Below are 19,637 nucleotides of genomic sequence, written 5' to 3'. Positions count from 1 at the left end.
AAGGTTTCCTCAGTTAGATTTAAGGCAACAAGTCAGGGCTGCAAGGAGTCCTTTATCCACCAGGGAAGCCTCCCACTGCTCCAGAGCTGGGCCGAGCGGGGATCCTGGGGGCCAGCTTTCTGAAGGCTGCCATTGATTTGTCACTGATGATAAGTGAGGCCGGAGTCGTTCCCACCATCGCCTGCAGAGGGGACGGCTCCCACAACGCCCGGCAGGGGAGAGCGGCGGCAAATGAGGAAATGCAGAACCCAATGGTTGAAAAAACCCCAAATGGCTATTTTTCCTCTAACGAGCTGCAACAAAAAAAGGAACAACCGTGCTGAGACCGAGGCAGGGGACAAGAGGCAACAGTGCACAGGGGCAGTGCGGTCACTCATCAGTGGACAAACCTTCCCCAGGGAGAAAGAGCAGGGGGGATTTCTTCAGCCTTAGCCTCCTAAGGGCCTCACAGTGCCAACTCGGTCAAACAATATTCCTTCAAAACCTCTCCAGCTGCTCCCTTGCCAATAGCTTTTAAACCTGTTCTATTTACATAGAGACACTCTTCTCTCAAGCACATGCTGCTGCTGGAAACTCGTTCTTCTGCTTTTTGGGAGGGGAAATCTTTTCTCACAGTACTAAATAAATGAGAGAGGCTAATGAAGCACCATGTCTAAAAGGTGAATTCCCAAAGCAACAGGAGATCTTAAAGGAGCACCAGAGCTCCCCCAGGGAACATACAAATAGAGCAGCAGCTGCCTGGGCAAGACCAGATGCAGATGGGTGAACTGAAAGCAGACAAAAGGTGGAGGGGGAGGAAGGCTGAAAGAAAAAAAAGAAAAAAAAAAAAAATCAGTAAAAGAAGTAATGATCCTTGGCCTTTCTGATGTAACTAGTCAGGGAAAACCATCAGAACTGGTTCAACTTGCATTATAAAATGTCTCTCTTGTGCTTCAAGACACTGAGCATGTTCAGGAGTAAATAGGACACCTTTCCTTCTTTCGCCTGCCCTCAGCTATCTTCTGCCCTGGCCAGCCTGAGGCACACAAGCCTTGTAACAAGCCTTGCCTGAAGAGCAAGAGGCACATCTCCAGAGGGAAAAGAGTCACGCCTGCAGCTTCCTTCCAGTTCAATCAGACCAGACCCAGCAATCCAGAGGATCTTATCTGGCAATACATGACCTCAGGACACTTGTGCACAGCTCCTAAAGCTCCAGTTTATAACCCAGCATGCTAAAATAAATGGAAGTTGCCAGGCTGTAAACTGTGACATTCAGCAATATTTTACCTCATATTCAGTCACTCAGAGGCACAGGGCAGATCACTGGGAATAGTAATTATTTCAGATATTCTACTTAAAATTTCTTGGTATACAGAGAGCACAGACTCCATGGACCCTTAAGCCGGGGATGAGCACAATATTAGAACCTTAACAGATAAAATCCAGTCCAAAAACTTCGAGTTTAAACATTAAAAAAAAAAAAAAACACTAAAAAACCCCACCCAAAACCTCATTCATATCTGGGAAATAGCCAGCAACCAGTTAGCTCAAAACACAGGTTTAACATGCTTCTTTCCAGAAATATTACTAACCAAGCAGCCACATCCTAAACCAAACAAAGCTTCTGAGCAGCCCTAAAGTGCAACCCAATTAAAGCCCATTAAAGACCTCTGCCTCCTAATCAGAGAGGGCTAAACATCTCCTGGGCTTGATGAACTAACCACTCAGACCATTGCCACTGCCTGGGGACTTGGAAATAGGCTTATGTCCAGTAAGACCCCAACTTGCACACCTGAATAATCTCAACAGCTACATGAGAAACAGGATTTACAAAGCCAGTTTCAGATGGATTCTCTCTTAACAGTCAATTTTGATGCATCTGTTGCCAAATGGAAGGAGGGGATTCTTTCATGTCTAACAAAATGCAAACTCATGAGGAATCTTCACCCACAGCCAAGTTGCTTCTGTGGTCCCTTCCCTTTAATGTACTGCATGTTTTCATGAAACTTCTTTTCTCTGGGACCAGTTTTTTTGGGTGAGAAGATATGCACACATATTGAAATAACCACTGCTTCCATACAAAAGTAAGATAAAGATGCCTGCGGATTTTTCTCATGAGAATAGTCTGTATTAACAATATTTTTAAGAAGTGCTTCTGATACTACTTCCTGGACCAAGTTCCAGGATTTGAAGTGCCTATCTAAATAAAAGATTCCTCATAAAGTTCAGAAACCATTTAAGCAGACACATCATTCAGCCCTGGAAAAAGAATTTTTCATACCTGAAAAGCTTTTAAACTCTTCTATGTCCCCCATGCAAACATATTTCCTTTGCTAGAACCATGATCTCAGGGACAAAACCCATGAATAGACAGTGTGATGTCTCCTGTCTTACAGATGAATTTACCACAGTGACTCAAGAGCAATTTTCCTTCTGTTATTCCATCATACTTTGGGGAGTAGGGTACAACAGACAAATCAAGTTGAAGCAGGCTTTTGAGCCAATTTGTGGGCATTGCAAGACATAACATTATTCAGCCAAATATAGAGACCTTCCTCTGATTAAAGAGCAACCCAAGCCCATCAGTGCTATAAATGCTACCCAAAATGACTGGATAACAGTAGAGAAGTGACAGAACACAGGGCTACTTGTCTACTGGTAGCAGAATTTTATCTCCAGTAATTACAGTCTACCTTGAGAAGTTCCTGGGAGTTTTTTCAGTTGAATAGAGATTTTTTTCCCCTTCTCTTTCCACTCCTAAGTGGAGGAGTTATTCTATTCAATAGTTGTGCAGTAAAATTATATTTTTTCAGTCAGGAAGAAAAAAGAAAGAAGTATTTCTGAAGGGGAGGGAAAGGCCTTAGTTGTATCTTGATTAAATTTGCTTAATTTTTCTGGTACCTTATGCTACCATTCCCAGACACAGTAGGAACATAACATTTATTCCTATGGATCATTCTCTAAGTAAGAACATCTAGTACATTTGGACCTTCAGACAACAAGCCTTGATGAGTCGAGATCAGGTCAGCTTAAGTCACAGTACCCAACTAAGCTACACAGCATTACAGTCATGATAGCATCCATCTCAGCTTCAGAGGCTGAGCTCAGTTAGCTTTCCTGGTCCTTTATTCTGAGGCTGAATGTGGTCCACTAAGTCCAGATTCTGAGAAGCTTGCTTGGAGTTCTATTACCCTCCCTTCATTTTTTTAGTGTATATTATCAAAAAATGTGGAATTACAAACAGCAAGAGCATTTGGGAAATCATTCCCATACCTCTCCTTAGAACTCCACAAACACTTGGTAAACTGAATATATAAATGATGGTTTAGGTATCAAGGCCTCAGAGGAATAGGTCTGTTTTCCCTTGGGAAGATAAAATTTTCTGCCCTTCATGCTGTAATCCAGTTTGTTGATTTCTTTCCAGGTATCCCCCTGAAACAAATCATTTGTGCACAATAAGCAAGTGACAGAAAGTAGTCTTGATTTAACTATGTCTAAGTGATAATACAACTCGCAGGTTCTACAGAAACACAATAATGCTTGCTCAAAATGAGAAAGAGGCTTCAGGATGGTGATTTTATATTCATCAGTTGTGCTACCCTAAAGAGCTTTTAGCCTTCCTTCTCTTACTGCCAGTCCTACAACCCCCATAAACTGGCACAGCTTTGTGCAGCCTGAATAAAAAATGGATGAGCAGACGCAGTGCAGTGGGCAATGAGCTCCAAAAAGATGCAAACTTGAAGGATCTTCCAACTCCTCCTCACCTAGCCCAGTTTGGTTCCTGCTGTTGCTTCACTGCTTGCAGAACCATGGCCTCAGAGGCAAACGGACAGAGGTAGATGGGGTCATTTCCTGTTTAAGGCTTTACAAATGTATTTACTACACTGGGTCACGAGTAATTTTCTTCTTACTGTCTGCTTACCAAGTGTTTGTACGTTTGGAATTAGGATAGGCACGCTACTGTGCTGAAAATTCTTATGAAAATGAATAAACAGACTGAATTAGATCATTCTACACTTGAGTAAGTAAATGTTTAAAAATGTAATGTTCTAATCTGGGAAAAAACACTGACTTTAGTGTGCAGAAAAAAACAGCTATTAAGCAACCAGTCACCACAGTTAACTTCTTTGCCCTCAAAAGAAAAAAGTCTGTAAACTCCAAAATAAAGTTGTCAACTCTCCTGAAAAAAACTAAAAAAATCCCAGACCTAGCCATTAGCGCACCTGGCCCAACAACCACAGGGAATCTTTATGTAACAGCTTGCAAAGATGGCACTCCCAACCCAAGTTCTGTACAGCTGATCTCCAGGGGGTGCAGGGAAAAACACTTGAGCTATTGGGTAAATACAGCCACTGGAGCCAATTGTGTATTTACAGAATTCTACCCAGCAATCTAGCTTGCTGCTACAAAGCAGCAAAAAGGAACATTTAATAATTAGGTAGTTGGCCACAGCTAAACTATACCAAATCAGGAATCTAGGGTTAAAACTTTGCTTTCTAACCAAGTCCAAGTTCAGCTTCTGTTCTCAAATTTCCTGACTTTTGTGATTACATGGTTAAATATTATTTTGTGATCCATCCTAAGAGATGCTACAGTCAGGATAGGAGAAAGGGTGGGAAGAGTCACAGATACAGAACAGATCTTTGCAAGCTGGGTTTAGATGTGATGCTCATTAGACTAGTGCCAGCTGTTTATTGAATATGCTGGCACATAACAGGAACATGCACTATCCAGGGCAAAAAGAGCAACTGAACCCTCTTAGAAGGACATTACATCTGAGAATAATTTTCACTCTCCCAGTAACACACCTCAGACACAACAAATGTGTCTAATTGTGATAATCTTGGTGCCATTGTATCAGAGGGGGAAAAAGAGCAATTAGAGAAAGGCACCTTCAACAGAAAGGCAGGAAGAAGCATCACCATACAGACTAAAAGGCAAAGCTGAAGTGGAACCTCTATCTATTACATTAATCAGCATTTCACTGTGGGATTTTCTCATTATTTCATACATCTGTCAATTTACTACATGTAGAAATTATTAATTCTTCAGAGCAGGGATTGTCTTTATTGTATGCACATGCTGCATGTAACACTGTGAAGCTCTGATTTCCATTAGAGTGAATCTTTACATGATCCAATTGACAATTCATGTGTAAGATTCATCCTACGTACATCTTTCCCTTCAGCCTGCCACAGATTCATTCAGGGAGAACAGGAATGGCCATTTAGACAGCTTATGCTTTCCCACAGCTAGCTCTGTCTTCCTGTGACTAACCAGACACTTCACATCAGCACTGCCATTTCCACATCAGCCTGGGAGGAGAGCAGACTGTGCCTTCTTTTGTGTGCAAGCCCAGGCCAGGCTTGTCAAACCACAACATCTCACTACATTAGTGGAGAGTGGTGAGCACAGCAAGCAAAACTCTGATCCAGAGTCTGCGAATAAGGGTCAAAAACCAACTCTCTGCTAGACATCAGCCATTTAAAAGGCAAGATTAAGGAAGAAGAATCAAGGCACTAGCAAGGCGAAAAAGCTTTTCATGTGCAGACTGACCATTTCTCTGGCAACAAATCACATTAGTCTGTGGTAGCCCAACTAAAATAAGATAGTGGGTCTTTTCTTCCAACCCTAATGAATAGAAGTTTCCACCACAAAGGGCATCACCAATTAATGCACTGCACCAGTTGCAACATCTATGGGTTGATCTTTCACCACACTTGGATGCTCATACAGCACTAAGACTGTCATACAAATAACAATAAAATAAAGAGGCCTATGCTTAATGTGAGACACAGAAGTTAAGTCCTGGGCTTGAATTTGCACCTTTCCTTGTTTCTAGGGAAAGCCTTTCCAAATTGCTATCACAGCAAAGTGAAGGAGCAGCAAGTCACTGCCAAACATATGGTCAATCTTGCCTCACTCTGTCCTCCTATCAGGTCTATACTCATGAGCTCACTGAAGAGCAATTCAGTTCAGTTTGCCAATGCCACATAACCTGTGGTTTCACCATTCTGCAGGCCAGTTCTGTGACAAACCACCAAGCTGGACTGATTCATCCAGCAGACATCTGCACAGACCTATCAAAGGGACAAGAGAGTGAGACTGCTCTCTGGGACAGCCCACAGTCACATCAGACTGTGCAACAAGAAACCACACCCCTGGGCCAAGGAAGCTGGAGGCCAAGCCACATACACTGTGGGCAGAGAACAATCCTCAGCAGTGACAACATCCTAGCATCCCCACCAAAAAAAATTCTCTCAGAGAGATATCAAGTTTACTAAAAGAAAAGGCAGCGGAAGCAAAAACTCCTCCAATTTTGCTATTCCAAAACATGTGAATTACCGAATTTTAGATTACCAAAAAAACTGGCATTTTGACAACAATATTTCCCATAAAGCAAGATTATACTAAACCCTACTCTGAATCGGTAACATGCCCTTGTAAATCCTTTGGAGTTGTATTCCTAGTGCCACCTGAAACAAGCCACCAACTGTGTCCAGGCAAAGCAGACTGCCACGGTCCAGCCCACTGTTTTAAGCAGTGTGCTTAATTTACCAAGTTTAAATAGAAGGAGAGGACTAAATTGATAGATATGAAGGAACAGAGGATTGGCCAAATTCAATTCATGATCCATAAGTCATCTCTTCTAGGATTCTTGCAAAAGGCATGGATCTGCAGAAAGGCAAGTGGGTGATAATTGGGGACAGTTGGAACATTGTTTATTTTCTGCTAGCAAAGACAGCAGTTCAGGCCTCTAAGGATAAATCAAATTTCTTAACCAGATGGAAGACATTTCATTTCCAAACATCATCCATACAACAATGGACCACAGAAAGAAAGGAGCCAATTCACAACAGCAACAAGAAAACAAAATTACTAGAGATTTTCGAAATGAGTTCTCATCAAAATCTGCACTTGCAAAGAGCCTCATGTTACATCAGAACTCGCACCACATCCCACCACAACCAATTCAAGGAAACTTTTATTGGCAAAACAACCTCTGCAAGTGTTACCCACATGTAAAAAGCAGCACGCCTAAGTTTCTTCCAGAAGTGGATTCAACTTCTATATGAAGGGCCTGTCTCTACAGAGGTTTTAAGAGAAAGAGATACATAGTGTGGAGTCCAAGAATAGAAATGAAAATGTTCCAAAGAATAACATTTTATTTCTAATATGATAAGTGTTCCTTGCTGTAATATATTTTATCTTTTACTCATAAGATTATTAAGCTTTTAAGTATCTCCTTTTACTTCTCATTCCAACATGTATTGTTTATGGTATTCTCCCTGTATCCAACTTGCACATGCCAGCTCAGTACTTGGTAAAAGTCTGACTTGATTTTGCACATTTCACTTGACACTAGGTGCCAGCAGAATAACTTTGCACAGTAACTTGTGGCAGTCTAGTTGCGTAGCAGGTTTGGACTTTTTTTCTGCTACAGAAACTTGCATTCTGGTTTAGATTCTGACTAGTTGCTCATATGAATTTTGGATTAAATTATTTGCTTCCCAAGCCTCAAAAGGAATGTCAAAACCCAGAAACAATGTTTTCATAGGCATAGATAGCATTTTCATTTGGTTTCAGCCTATGGTTCTGGTTGTGTTTTTAGGTGGAGACAATTTTTGCTGCTTTGGATGAGATTGCATAAAAAGAATTGGTTTTGGTGCTGCTAAGATCAGCAATAGGAATCCTCCCAGTCCTACTCTTTAGCAACCATCACACAGATCTCATAGATCTAGTAATTTCATGTCTTTGCACATCTGAAAATTAAAAAAAGTTGAGCTCTGGGTTTTGTTCTTGTGGGAGTGAAATATTTAATTTACTCTTGATTAGTATAGGAGGAAAATCTCAGCATTGTATTCAGTTCTAATGGTTTAAACAGCTCAAACACGTCCTACCTGCTAGGGCCACTTACACAGCCAGCACAGCCACACAGAGCCTTAAGCATGCAAAGGTTCCTGAGGCTCATTGCTGTGGGGCTGTAGAGGGTCTGTGCTGTCTATCTACCTTAGCTCAGTCCCATCCCACAACAGAAATATTCTCTTTATGGAGTTACTGTCATTCTGCTCCTGTGAACCACTCCCCTTCTGCTTGTCTCTAAAGGGCATGGAGCCACAGAGCACATACCTTAGGGACTTTGGTATGCAGCCTGCACAGTCAGAAAAGCTGGCTCCTTAGGCTACCTGGTCTTTTGGGGTGTAACTCCAATGGCTCTCTGTCCTCACAACGCTTCAAGAAGCAGTTTTAGCACTGCCACCACATTTAGCTTAAGATCTTGACACAGGAGGCAAAGCATGTTATGATGTTGCTCAAGAAAAAACCCAAGACAAACCCAGATACCACTCCATGCCTTCCCCAGAGGAACCTGCAGGACCAATGCACTACAGTGTATTAGCCAGCAAACGTAGGTGTTTTGGCAGCTGTCCCAGGCACTTAATCGAAGCCTGAGCTCAGAGGCTGTTTTGCCTAAGTGGGTAAGTCAAGATGTACATACCAAAGATGTCATCTCTGCCTCACTCCCTTCTTTGCTTGAAGGCTTCTGTCTGAGTACTGTTTATTTTTATCCTACAACTGATGAACTGTACATAGGTCTAATTTACCCTATATCTCCCATTATTTCTGTTAGGTTTCACCTTGAGTATCCAATTAATCTAAGTGGGGTTTTGTCAAGCATTTAAAGGAGGCAAGTGTCTGCCACCCCCTCTTTCATGCCAGTCTGTTCTAAAGCATCTCATCACAACAATTGCTCACAGGTCCTTTCTCAAAAAATAATCATCTGAGTTTCTCTTATTCTTCCAGCATACATATTACCATCATCAAGTTTGCTTTTCCAGCACAATCAACCAAGAAAAAGTTACTACAAAGTATCGGAGGAATTATCCATATTTTGATTTTTTTAGACATTCCTTTCAAGCTTAAAGTTTGCTCCCAGACTTCTAAAGATTTACAGGTGAAGAACCAAACATAACAAGGCAAGAACAGAAACACCAAAAAAACGCTCAACATTTCCTCAGGACAATTGACTGGAAAACTTAAATCTAAGCAATTTGCTTGTTTTGTTCCAGTCTGGAATTTGCACTAAGAGCAACAGAAGATTACAGTTCCTCATCTTCCAGTTCACAGAAGGCAGGTCACGGACAAGAGAAACCTCAGAGAAATAACAGGCTTCTCCTGCTAGTGAGCAAGCTGCTTCAAGCCAAAGTTTATATTTGAAGGTAGCAGAAGTCAGGGAACACCAAGGTTGTTCTTGCTTGAATACTGGTAGCATAGAAATTACTCAGCATAACTGTCAAAGATGCAAAGATGACAAATCTGCCCTTCTAGAGGAGTTGAGGCACAGGTAGAGCATTCACCTGCTTCCCAGATAAAAGAGCCTTGTGCTTGGGAAAAAAAAACAAAACAACAAAAACAAACCCCATAAACCAACAACTAACACCCAAAAAAGGCCTAAAGGTCTTCTGCTGATTGCAGGTCTGCATTCTTCCATACTCAAAAATGCAGTGAACAAAGGCTTACAGACAGTATTGATTCATGAGTGGTGACAGTTCAAACTGGAACACATGAGGTTACCACCCTTGTGGTGGAGATAACTGCTCAGCAATCAGCTCTTCATGACTCAACACTCTCTTGCAGCTGCTGTTCACTGGATCAGGGAAGAAGTCAGATGCAGAGGCAGCCTTCTCTAAGACAGCAAAAGGCCATAAACACACCAACCAGAAAAATCAGTCCTTCCCTGTTTCCAAGACAATCCCCAAGAAAATTCCCTTCCCCACTTCCTCTCTGCATGCAGACAGCTCTGAGCTCAACCTGCTCTTTACTTGTATTTAATTTAGGTCTGTTTGCAAGGCAATGACTATTGCTCTTGAAGGACTCCTGACCCAGTCTCTCTTACTCCTGCATCAAGCTTTCTAAGATTTAGACACTGAATACTTCTATTTGAGACTCATGACAAAAATGCAGGTAATCCTCTAGCACTCCTATTTACCAATGAATATTCTCTCCTGTTTCTTGGCTATTAAAGCCTCCAATCTATTTCCCCTTCCCATACCACAAACTCTCTAGTTTTCCCTCACAGACAGACTCATCATGTTTTTCCTCATGCTAATAGGTACTATGGGGATCAAGGCCCTTTTATAAAGGCAGCACAAATTAGTGGCATGTCCTCCAGCCACAAGAAACTCAACTCAGGCTTTTCAGGAGTAGCAGGCTTCAAAAGTCACAGTGCAAAGAATACAGTCTCTAAGGCCCCAAAAACCTAGTTTCTTAAATTTGTCAAGCCTGAAGAAGTGACAAAGTCTGAATAAAAAAGAAAGGACAGCAGTAAAGCCGGCTTCCTCTTAACAAAAGCAGTTTTAATTCAGAGAATTACCCTACCTCCTGGTTCATCCTCAGAAGCTTGGAACAGAAGCAGGAAATTACAATCCCAAGACTTCTCTCTTTTTTTTTCCCCTGCCCTCAGAGTTGCAAAGAAAGGATTTGACTATTCAGCAGCTATGGAAATTCAGAACTAAAATTGGGTGGGAGTAAAAGCAAAAAAGAAAATAAAGAAGGTGTGGCTTTATTTTATCCTAACCCTAGAGCCCATGAGACAGTTCTGATACAGGGAACGGCTGCACCTTAAGCAAGAACCTCTCCCAGCACCAGCAGCTGTCACCAAGTCAAATGAACTGACAGAGCTGGAGATTCAGGCTAAAGGGGCAGAGTGTGTATTTCCCTCTAACCCTGCACGGTCCCAGAAAGCCTCTTACGAGCCTTTCAGAGAAGAAGGCTGAGAACATCAGGTGTCTATGCTTTAACTGTCCACAACAGTGACTCACTCTTTCACACAGCAATTCTTAATGGGGAAGGGGAAGAAAAGTAGGCTGCTTTTCCAGGAAAGGAGCAATTTTCTGCCACCAGGCTTACACTTGTTTCTATATCCGGGCTTCTTACCAAATACATAATAATCTCCTATTCTCACTTTATGCTTTTGTCCAAGCAATTATCTCCAAAATTCTAGCTTCTCACTTCAGTTTTGTCCTCTCATTTCATACACTTTTCTAAACAATACTGTCCTCCAGAATACCTTCCCGGACATCCCATTCCAAAATCCTTCTGGCTTATATGCTTCCAAGGCTGACAAATTCCACATTCCACCACTGCAGAGAGAGGTTGTGATGGAGCTATTTTATGGGCTCACCACCTCAGTGTTCTGCTAATAGTCTCCCTTTCCACCTCTGACCCCACTGCTAGGCTCCTAATATCTCATAAAATCACTCCATTAGGTCAGGGACTCTACTGTCACGGATTCCTAACAATTTGTCACATCCTCCTTTAAAGCACTAGCAAAATAAGTCTTTCCCTGTCTCAGCAGTTAAATTATGCTCAATGCTCATCTTCACTTTCAAAATTTCCATCTTTTATCCTACCTAATTAACAACTCTTTCTGCCATCAGATCCCACATAATTACTCCACTTGGATTTCCTTACACGACTCTTCTGTTCCTTTGCCAGCTCAAGTCCTTGGCTCTCATTTCCAAAATGCCTATCTTTGCTTCTGTTAATATCTATATTCCTATATCCCTTTGCCTTCTTCTCATGGTTTACACTACTCTTGCATCTGCTTCCTCATCCTTATTTACACAGTTAGCAGATTCCAGTAGTCTTTGATGCCAACTCTTACCCAAAACCTCTCTCTATCCTCATTCTAAGAAGTGATTGGAATGAAAAACTTTGGAAGCTTTTCCCATTAAACCAAACCTAAAGGAAATTTAATTAGAAAGCTATACCATTTTAATATTGACCTTATCTATCCCAGTAGAATTATCACACCCCTGATCCTTATCAGATTTTAGATGTCCAATTAAGACTATAAAGCCTTTGGGGCAAACGTAGCCTCTTCCTTCATGTTACACAGAGCCACAGCACCTAGACCAATCCTTAAGTTAAGAAGAACACCTAGGAAAGTCAAAGAACTTGATTTTGCCAACGGCAACACCATTCTACTGTGATTTGGAAACTACCAGAGAAGTTAAAAGTCCTCACTCTTTGAAACTTCCAAATGCAAGAATAGGGTTCCCCTCAACAGAAATAATGCCTGACCATGTCTGAGAAGAGAGGAGCTGGGTACAGAATGCACTGAAAAGGTTTTTCCATGGTATCTCGAGCTCCTTCCTGCCTCAAATCTCCAAAGCCATCACTTATCCACTTCGAAACAGCAGGAGAGTCACTTCTTTTTTTCCTCCTCTCTCCAGAAGGAGTACAGCAGAAATAAACCTCGAGTGATAAATTATGCACCACTTTTGTGTGGCTGCCTCTTGGCCAGACGGGAAATTTTTCTTCCAAAGCCTTTTGTTTCCAGCTTTGATCCCAGTGTTGGATCCGCTCTGTTCAGCTTTCCCTCAGCATGGAGGTGAAGGGAGAGCTGACACAGGCCAAGTTCAGGCTTACTGCAAGTCACAGTCAGATCTTCCATTAGCTTTCTCCCCTCCCCCTTTCCAAGTGGAACTCTCCTTGAGTTTGAAAAGATCCTATTAAACATTTTCCAGAGGGCCTTACAGAGGATACATTATTTTGATGGATGCTGGGACTAAAGGAGGAGGATTTCTAAGTACAGTGAAATAATGGAGTTTGTTCTAATGGGTTTAAGAGATGCCCGGGGGCACCAAGTAAGTTCCTTCTCTGCAAATCAAAAACACAGAAGACCAGAAAATGGAGCCGAACAACTGAACGCCAGGAAGCGGGGAAATCGGGCTCTATTTAACTGCTGCTCTTGGTTACAGCCAACTTCAGGCTGCTTGGAAAAACAGCACACACACATATCACTGGCACAAACTTAACAGGAGAAAACAAAGAGACAACAGGGGTCAAACTGGGGGTGGCAAGTAGGAGAAGGATGGAAGGCTGGGTCCCCACCCCCTACCAGAGAGTCGGATCAATTATCCTTGAATACTAACAAGATTTCTGATTAAAGAACTGCTGCTATGCAATAGAAACAGAAAGCTCCAGCAGCTGGGAGGGGCTGTCAGGCAGTAACAAAGAGACACAGAAGACTATGCCCTGCTAGGGCATACGGAGGAAGTCACCATGCTGGTAGCCAGGACAGGGGTCTCCTCTGCCTGGAGTCATGATAATGTCTCACTGGTGGATTGTACTGGTCAAATGCTGGTACTCCAAGCATTCAACTCCAAGAGTAAAACTGCACCTTGACACTACAGAACATGGGGTCTGTTTTCAGTCAAATACATTATCTACTGGAAGCTTTGCTGGACAAGTTCGTTACACAACCTCATCACTATAGTACAGGAAGGTGAATTCTACTCTAATCCATTCAGGAAAAAAGTCTGGTGCTTTTTACACCTGAGTATTGCAACACCAGAAAGTTGCTATCAACAAACAATAGCTTGAGAAACAAGATCTGCACTGTCTTTGGTCATACACTTTTTGACAAACCTGCAACTGGCAGTACAAACATTGAATATGCATCTACATTACTGTCTGTTAATCTTAATGGTTTGTGACTTGCTGACTGGTGGCTAATACCAGAAGAACTTAATCACCTAAGAACCTCATGACAGACAAAGCTTCTGTTACTGCTTTTCAACCCACAGGTGTGCTAACATGCTTATACCAGAATGTTTAATAAATCTCATACCATCAGAATCGGGCTCATGACACTTCAATTCCCTTTTTTCTTTGTCTTCCATATTAAATTATGTAATTCCCTGATATGAGGAATCTCAGTCATTCACAATTCAGCACTACAAAAGTCAACAAACATCAGCTCCATTTGATGTTAATAAGGTCTTTATAAAAACTCATTTTCCTGTCCTTACACAGTGAGTCTCCTTTCATCTAGGCTCACAACAGCCTTGGAGATCTGCTGCTCACAGAAAGAATGACTGCAGCTCAAGAGTCCCCCAGACTAAATGCACGGGCTGGAATGCTTCAGCATCTAATAGACTGTTCTGCATAAGAGAGGGAAAAAAAACATGCCTGGAAAGCTGAAAAACCTGAACATGAATTCACTCACAACAGGAGAGCAGTCAAATACTCCCAGGTAACAGTCCCAGAGCAACCAGATATACAGCATGAATAAACCACAAGTCTAGAGAATAGCAAGCCCCTGGATCCACATGCTTACTATCTTTAGTACAGGGAAATGGAAACCTACAGACAGAAGAAATAAGAGATTCAAGGAGCAATACAGTGCCCAGTTTTCACTCAGAGACAAAAAAATCCCATGAAAGAATAATACCTAACCTAACCACAATGGCAAAGAACCACTGGCACCACAGACACAAAAGTAAGAGCCTAACCATCAAGAACATGAGATTCATGGCTGACAATAACATTTAGTGTGTTCTGCCATGATCTGTGTGAAGCACAGCTGCTAAATACAGTATGCCATTTAAGGGAGTGGGTTTGCTGTATGCCAGAGCTCCAGCTCTGGATGTTTTATTAGGTAAAGCCAAACATCTTAAAAGATGGTCAGTTTAAGTCTATATATATATATATATTATCTGACCATGTAAATCCATACAAAAAAACACCACAAATAGCTAAAGCTAGAAATAACAGCAGACAAGAGAAATTAATATCCACCTTTCTTTTACGTTTCTTTTAATAACACTTTATTTACCAAGTCACCCTTTCCAACAAAGAGTTGGTAAAATTTCTGTGGTTTTATGATCTTTTGACCATCAGCAAGAGAAATGTAAGTATTCTTAAAAAGAGAAATAATCACAAGCAGCAAAGGAATTAAATGAAGCTGCAGAACATGCACTTACTAAATAAATCCATTTTTAAAACCTTAACTGGTTTATAAGATAATATCTCTTTATCAGCTTTTATAAGTGTTATGAAGCATACATTCTATTGTGTTCGACAGTAAGTTGCATTCTAGGGCAAATGGAGTTGGCCTTGGGCAAGACAATTTCTACTTCACTTCCCACATTTACAAAAGAAGGATAATATTTGCCTATTTCACAAGACTGTATGAAGATTCAAGAGCACTATCAGACTACAGATCATTCTCACAGAATTAATGTTTTAACTATTTTTTAATGTTAATTTCACTAGTCTGGAGAGCATTTACAAGTAAAAAAATACAAATCACTTAGATTTCTTTTTCTAGTTAGCATACAGAAAGTACTGCTTTCTGGTTTGAACTACAAACAACTGGATAATGTTTATATCTAACCACTTTTTCTTCTCTAACTTCAAGGAATACAAAGTAGAAAAATAGCTACCAATTTTCTGAAATCACATTTTGTGTCCCACAGGAACAGAATATCCCTCTTCAAGGTTCACAAGATACTCTGGAAATGCAAGCACTCTATGTAACTACACACCTATTAATTTTCTTGCTGCATACACCCACACTCCCAAAATACACGAAGAGTTTCTCTATTGTAGAAAACAGTGCTATAGCACACAACTGAAAACTTCTAGAAAGAATATAAAAGAAAACTGCTTATAAACACTAAATAAAACAATAATGCTAACTTCATACTGGAAGATTTATGCTATATGCTTTTCTCCTATGTTTTAGTAGACAGAATTGTCAAAAGCAAAACAAAAAAAACCACCGCTTGTCACCACCTGCAGCATGCTACTCTTCGTTTTAGAAATATAGGGGATATTACTCGGCACCATCACCACTTTGGAAAAAAGAAAGTCAAGATAATTCGGAGTGATCAAGAGATCTGTGAATATCATCCAAATTGATGATCAGCAAACTCCAGCAGTCTCAGCACACCCAGGAAGTAGAACATTATCAGCTCCAACTTGACAGTGAGAACACGGGTGCTTTGCACTTGGCTAATAGCTGTAGAACCAACAGCAATGCCAAGCACAGGCAGTGGAAACTGTGATTCTCACTGCAAAATATACTTCTACAGAAGTAACACATTCAGGTTTCCAACTATAAAATGTAGTCAAGATGTTTCAGAAGTGAAGCTCTGATATTAGCTATGTCTTTTTCTGGCAAAGCTCCAGGAGCCAGAACAGCAAGCACATCAGCCAGACAGGTTCTGTGACATTCTGTATTTATACTAACACAGACCATCTTAACACCAGGTCCTTCTTCACTCCAGCCACCAGCGGTGCATAACATTAGCATTAAATTCCCTCTCTATACCTGTTTTTACCTGCAATGGACTTTTCCAAGAGCTCAAGATACTTGCAGACCTCTTTTGTTGGTTTGGGGCTTTTTGGCACAGACTTCTCCAGTTTGATCTGCCACTATCCACTACAAAAGAGTCAAAGGTCAGCCTTGCAGACTTGTTTGCTTTACGCTCTCCCGTGCTGAGGCAGAGTAGTAAATGACCAAGTGTTTCTAACAATTTACCTGTTTGGCATCGCAGTTTCCATAGATGCTTTGTGACAGTTAAGCTGCACACCACCCTTACAGGTACTTCTAAGGGACAACTTTGAAAATTTTCTATCGAAGTGGAAGAACACGGACTCATCACAAATTTTGGCATTTTCTCCGCCACCTCCATCCTGCTATCTCCTCGTGTTTTTCCTTGCTTCAAATAGGAAAAAGATTGCTCAGGAATTGTGTCTTTATTGCAAAATTGTGTCCTTATTTCCTTATATTTTGATGGAGGAAAGAGGATATTCACTTCTGGAGGCAGCTGGCACATCCAATCATAAACTTACAGTCATCTGACAAGAGGATACACGAAAGTGCACTGATGGGAAAATTACTTGAAAGAGAAACAAGCTGCCATAAAAAAAGCATCCTAGAGACATCAAGGAACAACCACCTACTAGCAAACTTGCATTTTACAATCAGACATCCCCCACATGGCTGTTAACAGCCCAGACACATTAACTAGGAGCACCTGGGTAACAGCCAAAATAAAACACATCCAGATCTGTACCTACACTAAGATCTATCTTTTAGATCCTTCTCACTCCTAGAGGGCAGCTAAGTATTTGTGTGGCATTTAGGAACTCAAGAGTAGTTCTGGCTCCTAAAAAGCAGGTTTTTGATATATGGAACTACAGCCCTCTCTAGCCAGTCTATGCAAGCTGGCTTCGCACATTCTTCAAAGCTGCCTGCAATTAGGTTTCTTGTTAGAAGAGAAATAATATTACTTGAAACCCAAACTCCCTATGATTGTGCCCCAGGGGCAATACTTGTAGAATGATGGAGGTCAGCAGCACTACTGCAAATGCTTCCTGTAATTTCAGAGTAGCACAAGAGAAAACGGATGGGTGAAATTATACAGCAGCTGCCAAAGCAGTGAAGGGAAAGAAATGAGGTACGTATCTCCTCTCTCCACACCCCTCCCCCAAAAGCCTTCTAACTCTTTCAAACAATTTTGCGAACCGTTTAGATGTTTTCTTATCTACCCGGCGCACCAGTAAAATCAAGAACCACCGCACAAGACGAAGAAACAGCAGATACCAGATGATAGAGCAACCATCTCTAAAAAAGCTAAAAGTTTTCATGGCGAGACTTCATGGGACTACCTCCCGGCTCGCTAAGAGCGCAGCGAAACCCTCCCCTCGTCACTATTTTTGGTACTCCTGCTGTGGCCCCGCTGTGCCAGGGCGCTGCGGGCGGACTCCCAGTCCCCGCCGAGGCGAGGCAGGTAGCCCGGGGCGCCACCGCGGAGCCGGGCTGTACCTTTAAGGGGCCCGTCGCGGCGGGTGCGCGGCTGCATTCCTGCTCCGGAGCGGCGGCTGTCCCGACACGCCGGGCACGGCAGCCTGCGAGGCAACCTGCGCGCCCGCCCCGGCCCGGCCCGCCGCTCGCACCGCGGGAACAAAGCCCGCGCCCGCCGCCGCCAAACTTCCGCGGGGGGCAGCGGCCGCGTGGGCGCTGCGGGCTCTCCGCTGTGGAGAGCCTGCTGACCAGCCCGCGACCCGCGCTCCGGCCCGCCGGGGCACTCCGCCGGCTCCAGCCCGCCGCGCCGGGACACGGCGGAGGAGAGAGCCCCGCGTCCGGGCGCGGGACGGGGCGCGGACAAAGCGCGGCGGCGGCGGCGCAGGGCAGCGCTCCCCGGCCGGCGGGAGCGGGCAGGTGAGCGGCGCGGCCGGGCAGGGATCTCCGGCCAGGCAGGGATCGCCGCCGCCGAGCCCGAGACGGCAGCCGGGCCCCCCGCGCTGCCGCGGGGCAGAGCGTGCCGCGGCAGCCGCTTACCTCTGGAGCGGAGCAGCGCTCCCAGCAGCACCAGCAGGAGCTGCGGAGGCGCGGGCAGGAGACAACCTCCGCCACGCCGCCTCATGGTGGCAGCGCCCCGGCCCCGCGCCCGGGCCGCCCGCAGCGACGTCGCGGGCTCCTCCTGCGCGGAGCACCCCGGCACCACCGCCGCCCGCTCCGTCCGCAGCCGCGGCAACTCCGGGGCCGGGGGCTCCCTCCCCGCTCCGCCCGCCCAGGCCCGGCCCCGAAGGAGGAGCCCCGCCGGGGCAGCCCCCGCCCCGTTCCCCCCAGCGCCGAGGCGCTTCGCAAACTTTCGGCGCGGCCGAGGCTCCGCGGCGGGACACGCACCTCCATTCCCCACGCAGTGGGGCCGTCGCCCGCGGCAACACCCCTGGGCTCGCCCGGAGCCCCCGGACCTCCTCAGCACTTGCCCCGGGTACGGCTCCCTCACCGCGGGCGGGGAAGCCCTTCCTAAAGCGGCTCCGGTGCTCGGGGCCGTCGGTGTCGGCTCTCCCTGTCCCAACTCCCGCAGCATCGCCAAGGAACATTGCTCCGGGCTCTCGGCTGCAGCCGCAGGGCTGCCCGGTATCCTCCGCTCCCAGCGCTTCCCGACTTGTGCCGGCTAGCTGTACCCAGGACAAATCGCAGAGCCCTTCATCCCGTCCCGTCCCCGTTTGCCCAACTCCCTTCGAAAGGGAAACATTGACGAGCCCTTTGCTCAGCATGCATGTTGCTACCTATGAGAAAGGTCTGATTTTCCCCTCCGTCCGTGACAATATGCTGCTATTTGGTGTTTTCCTTATAGCCGCGGTGTCCGAAGATAGCTAACTACGTATGACTCTCAGGTACCCTAAAAAACGATTTAGGGTCGTTTCCTGCAGGAGTAGAAATTAACACTTGGACAATTGGCTTCTGTGCCTTCCCTGCTGCATTAAAAAGCAGACGGGCTTTCACTGGAGATCACCCTTAGAGCCAGTTTTATGATCCTTTTGGCATGATTTGACATTTTAATACATAGGGTTGACAATGCAAGGAACTGCTGTTAAATAATTAATCTCAGTTGATTTCAAAGTATTAACTTGAACAGAAAGCTGACTCAGATAGTCCAAACCCTGGACCACAGGGGAAGATGAGAATTTTGTCAAATTGACACCAAAGGGCCAGCAATAGAAATGGTCTTATTTAAAGCCTTCCCATAGATGAATCCAGAGGAAGCTGCAATTAATCCCATCCTTTAAACAATCACAAGAGTAAGAAAATGGCACAGCATGTGATTGAGAGAATTATGCCACTTCTGTTAATTAAGTGTAAAATGGTGAAGACAAGGGGTATTATTAAAAATGTCAACGTAAAATTAAAACAGGGACTGAGTCTTGACAAATTGTGCTCAGTGAAAAGAGAAAATAATCCAACACAGCTTCACTGAGGAGAACTCCCAAGAGCAGGAATACCAGAAGAAGCAGTAAGCAACAAACCATGTTTGAATTTAATGTACATGGCCACCAAAATTTTTTAAAAG

At 43.7% G+C, this 19,637-nt stretch overlaps 1 protein-coding gene across 1 annotated transcript in view; it reads right to left on the bottom strand.

The window, feature by feature from the left end:
- Positions 1-18,653, bottom strand: part of LRP4 (LDL receptor related protein 4) — an 82,135-nt gene extending 63,482 nt beyond the window's left edge. The window contains 3 exon segments of the mRNA XM_014881913.2: positions 18,119-18,205; positions 18,208-18,302; positions 18,304-18,653. Coding sequence (XP_014737399.2) covers positions 18,119-18,205; positions 18,208-18,302; positions 18,304-18,653 — 532 coding nt within the window.
- Positions 18,654-19,637: the final 984 nt, after the last annotated feature.

This window comes from Sturnus vulgaris, chromosome 6 (genome assembly GCF_052056855.1).
Source record: "Sturnus vulgaris isolate bStuVul1 chromosome 6, bStuVul1.hap1, whole genome shotgun sequence".
Taxonomy (NCBI): Eukaryota; Metazoa; Chordata; class Aves; order Passeriformes; family Sturnidae; genus Sturnus; species Sturnus vulgaris.
Note: the sequence above shows the minus strand (reverse complement) of the source record. Positions and strands in the feature narration are given on the sequence as shown.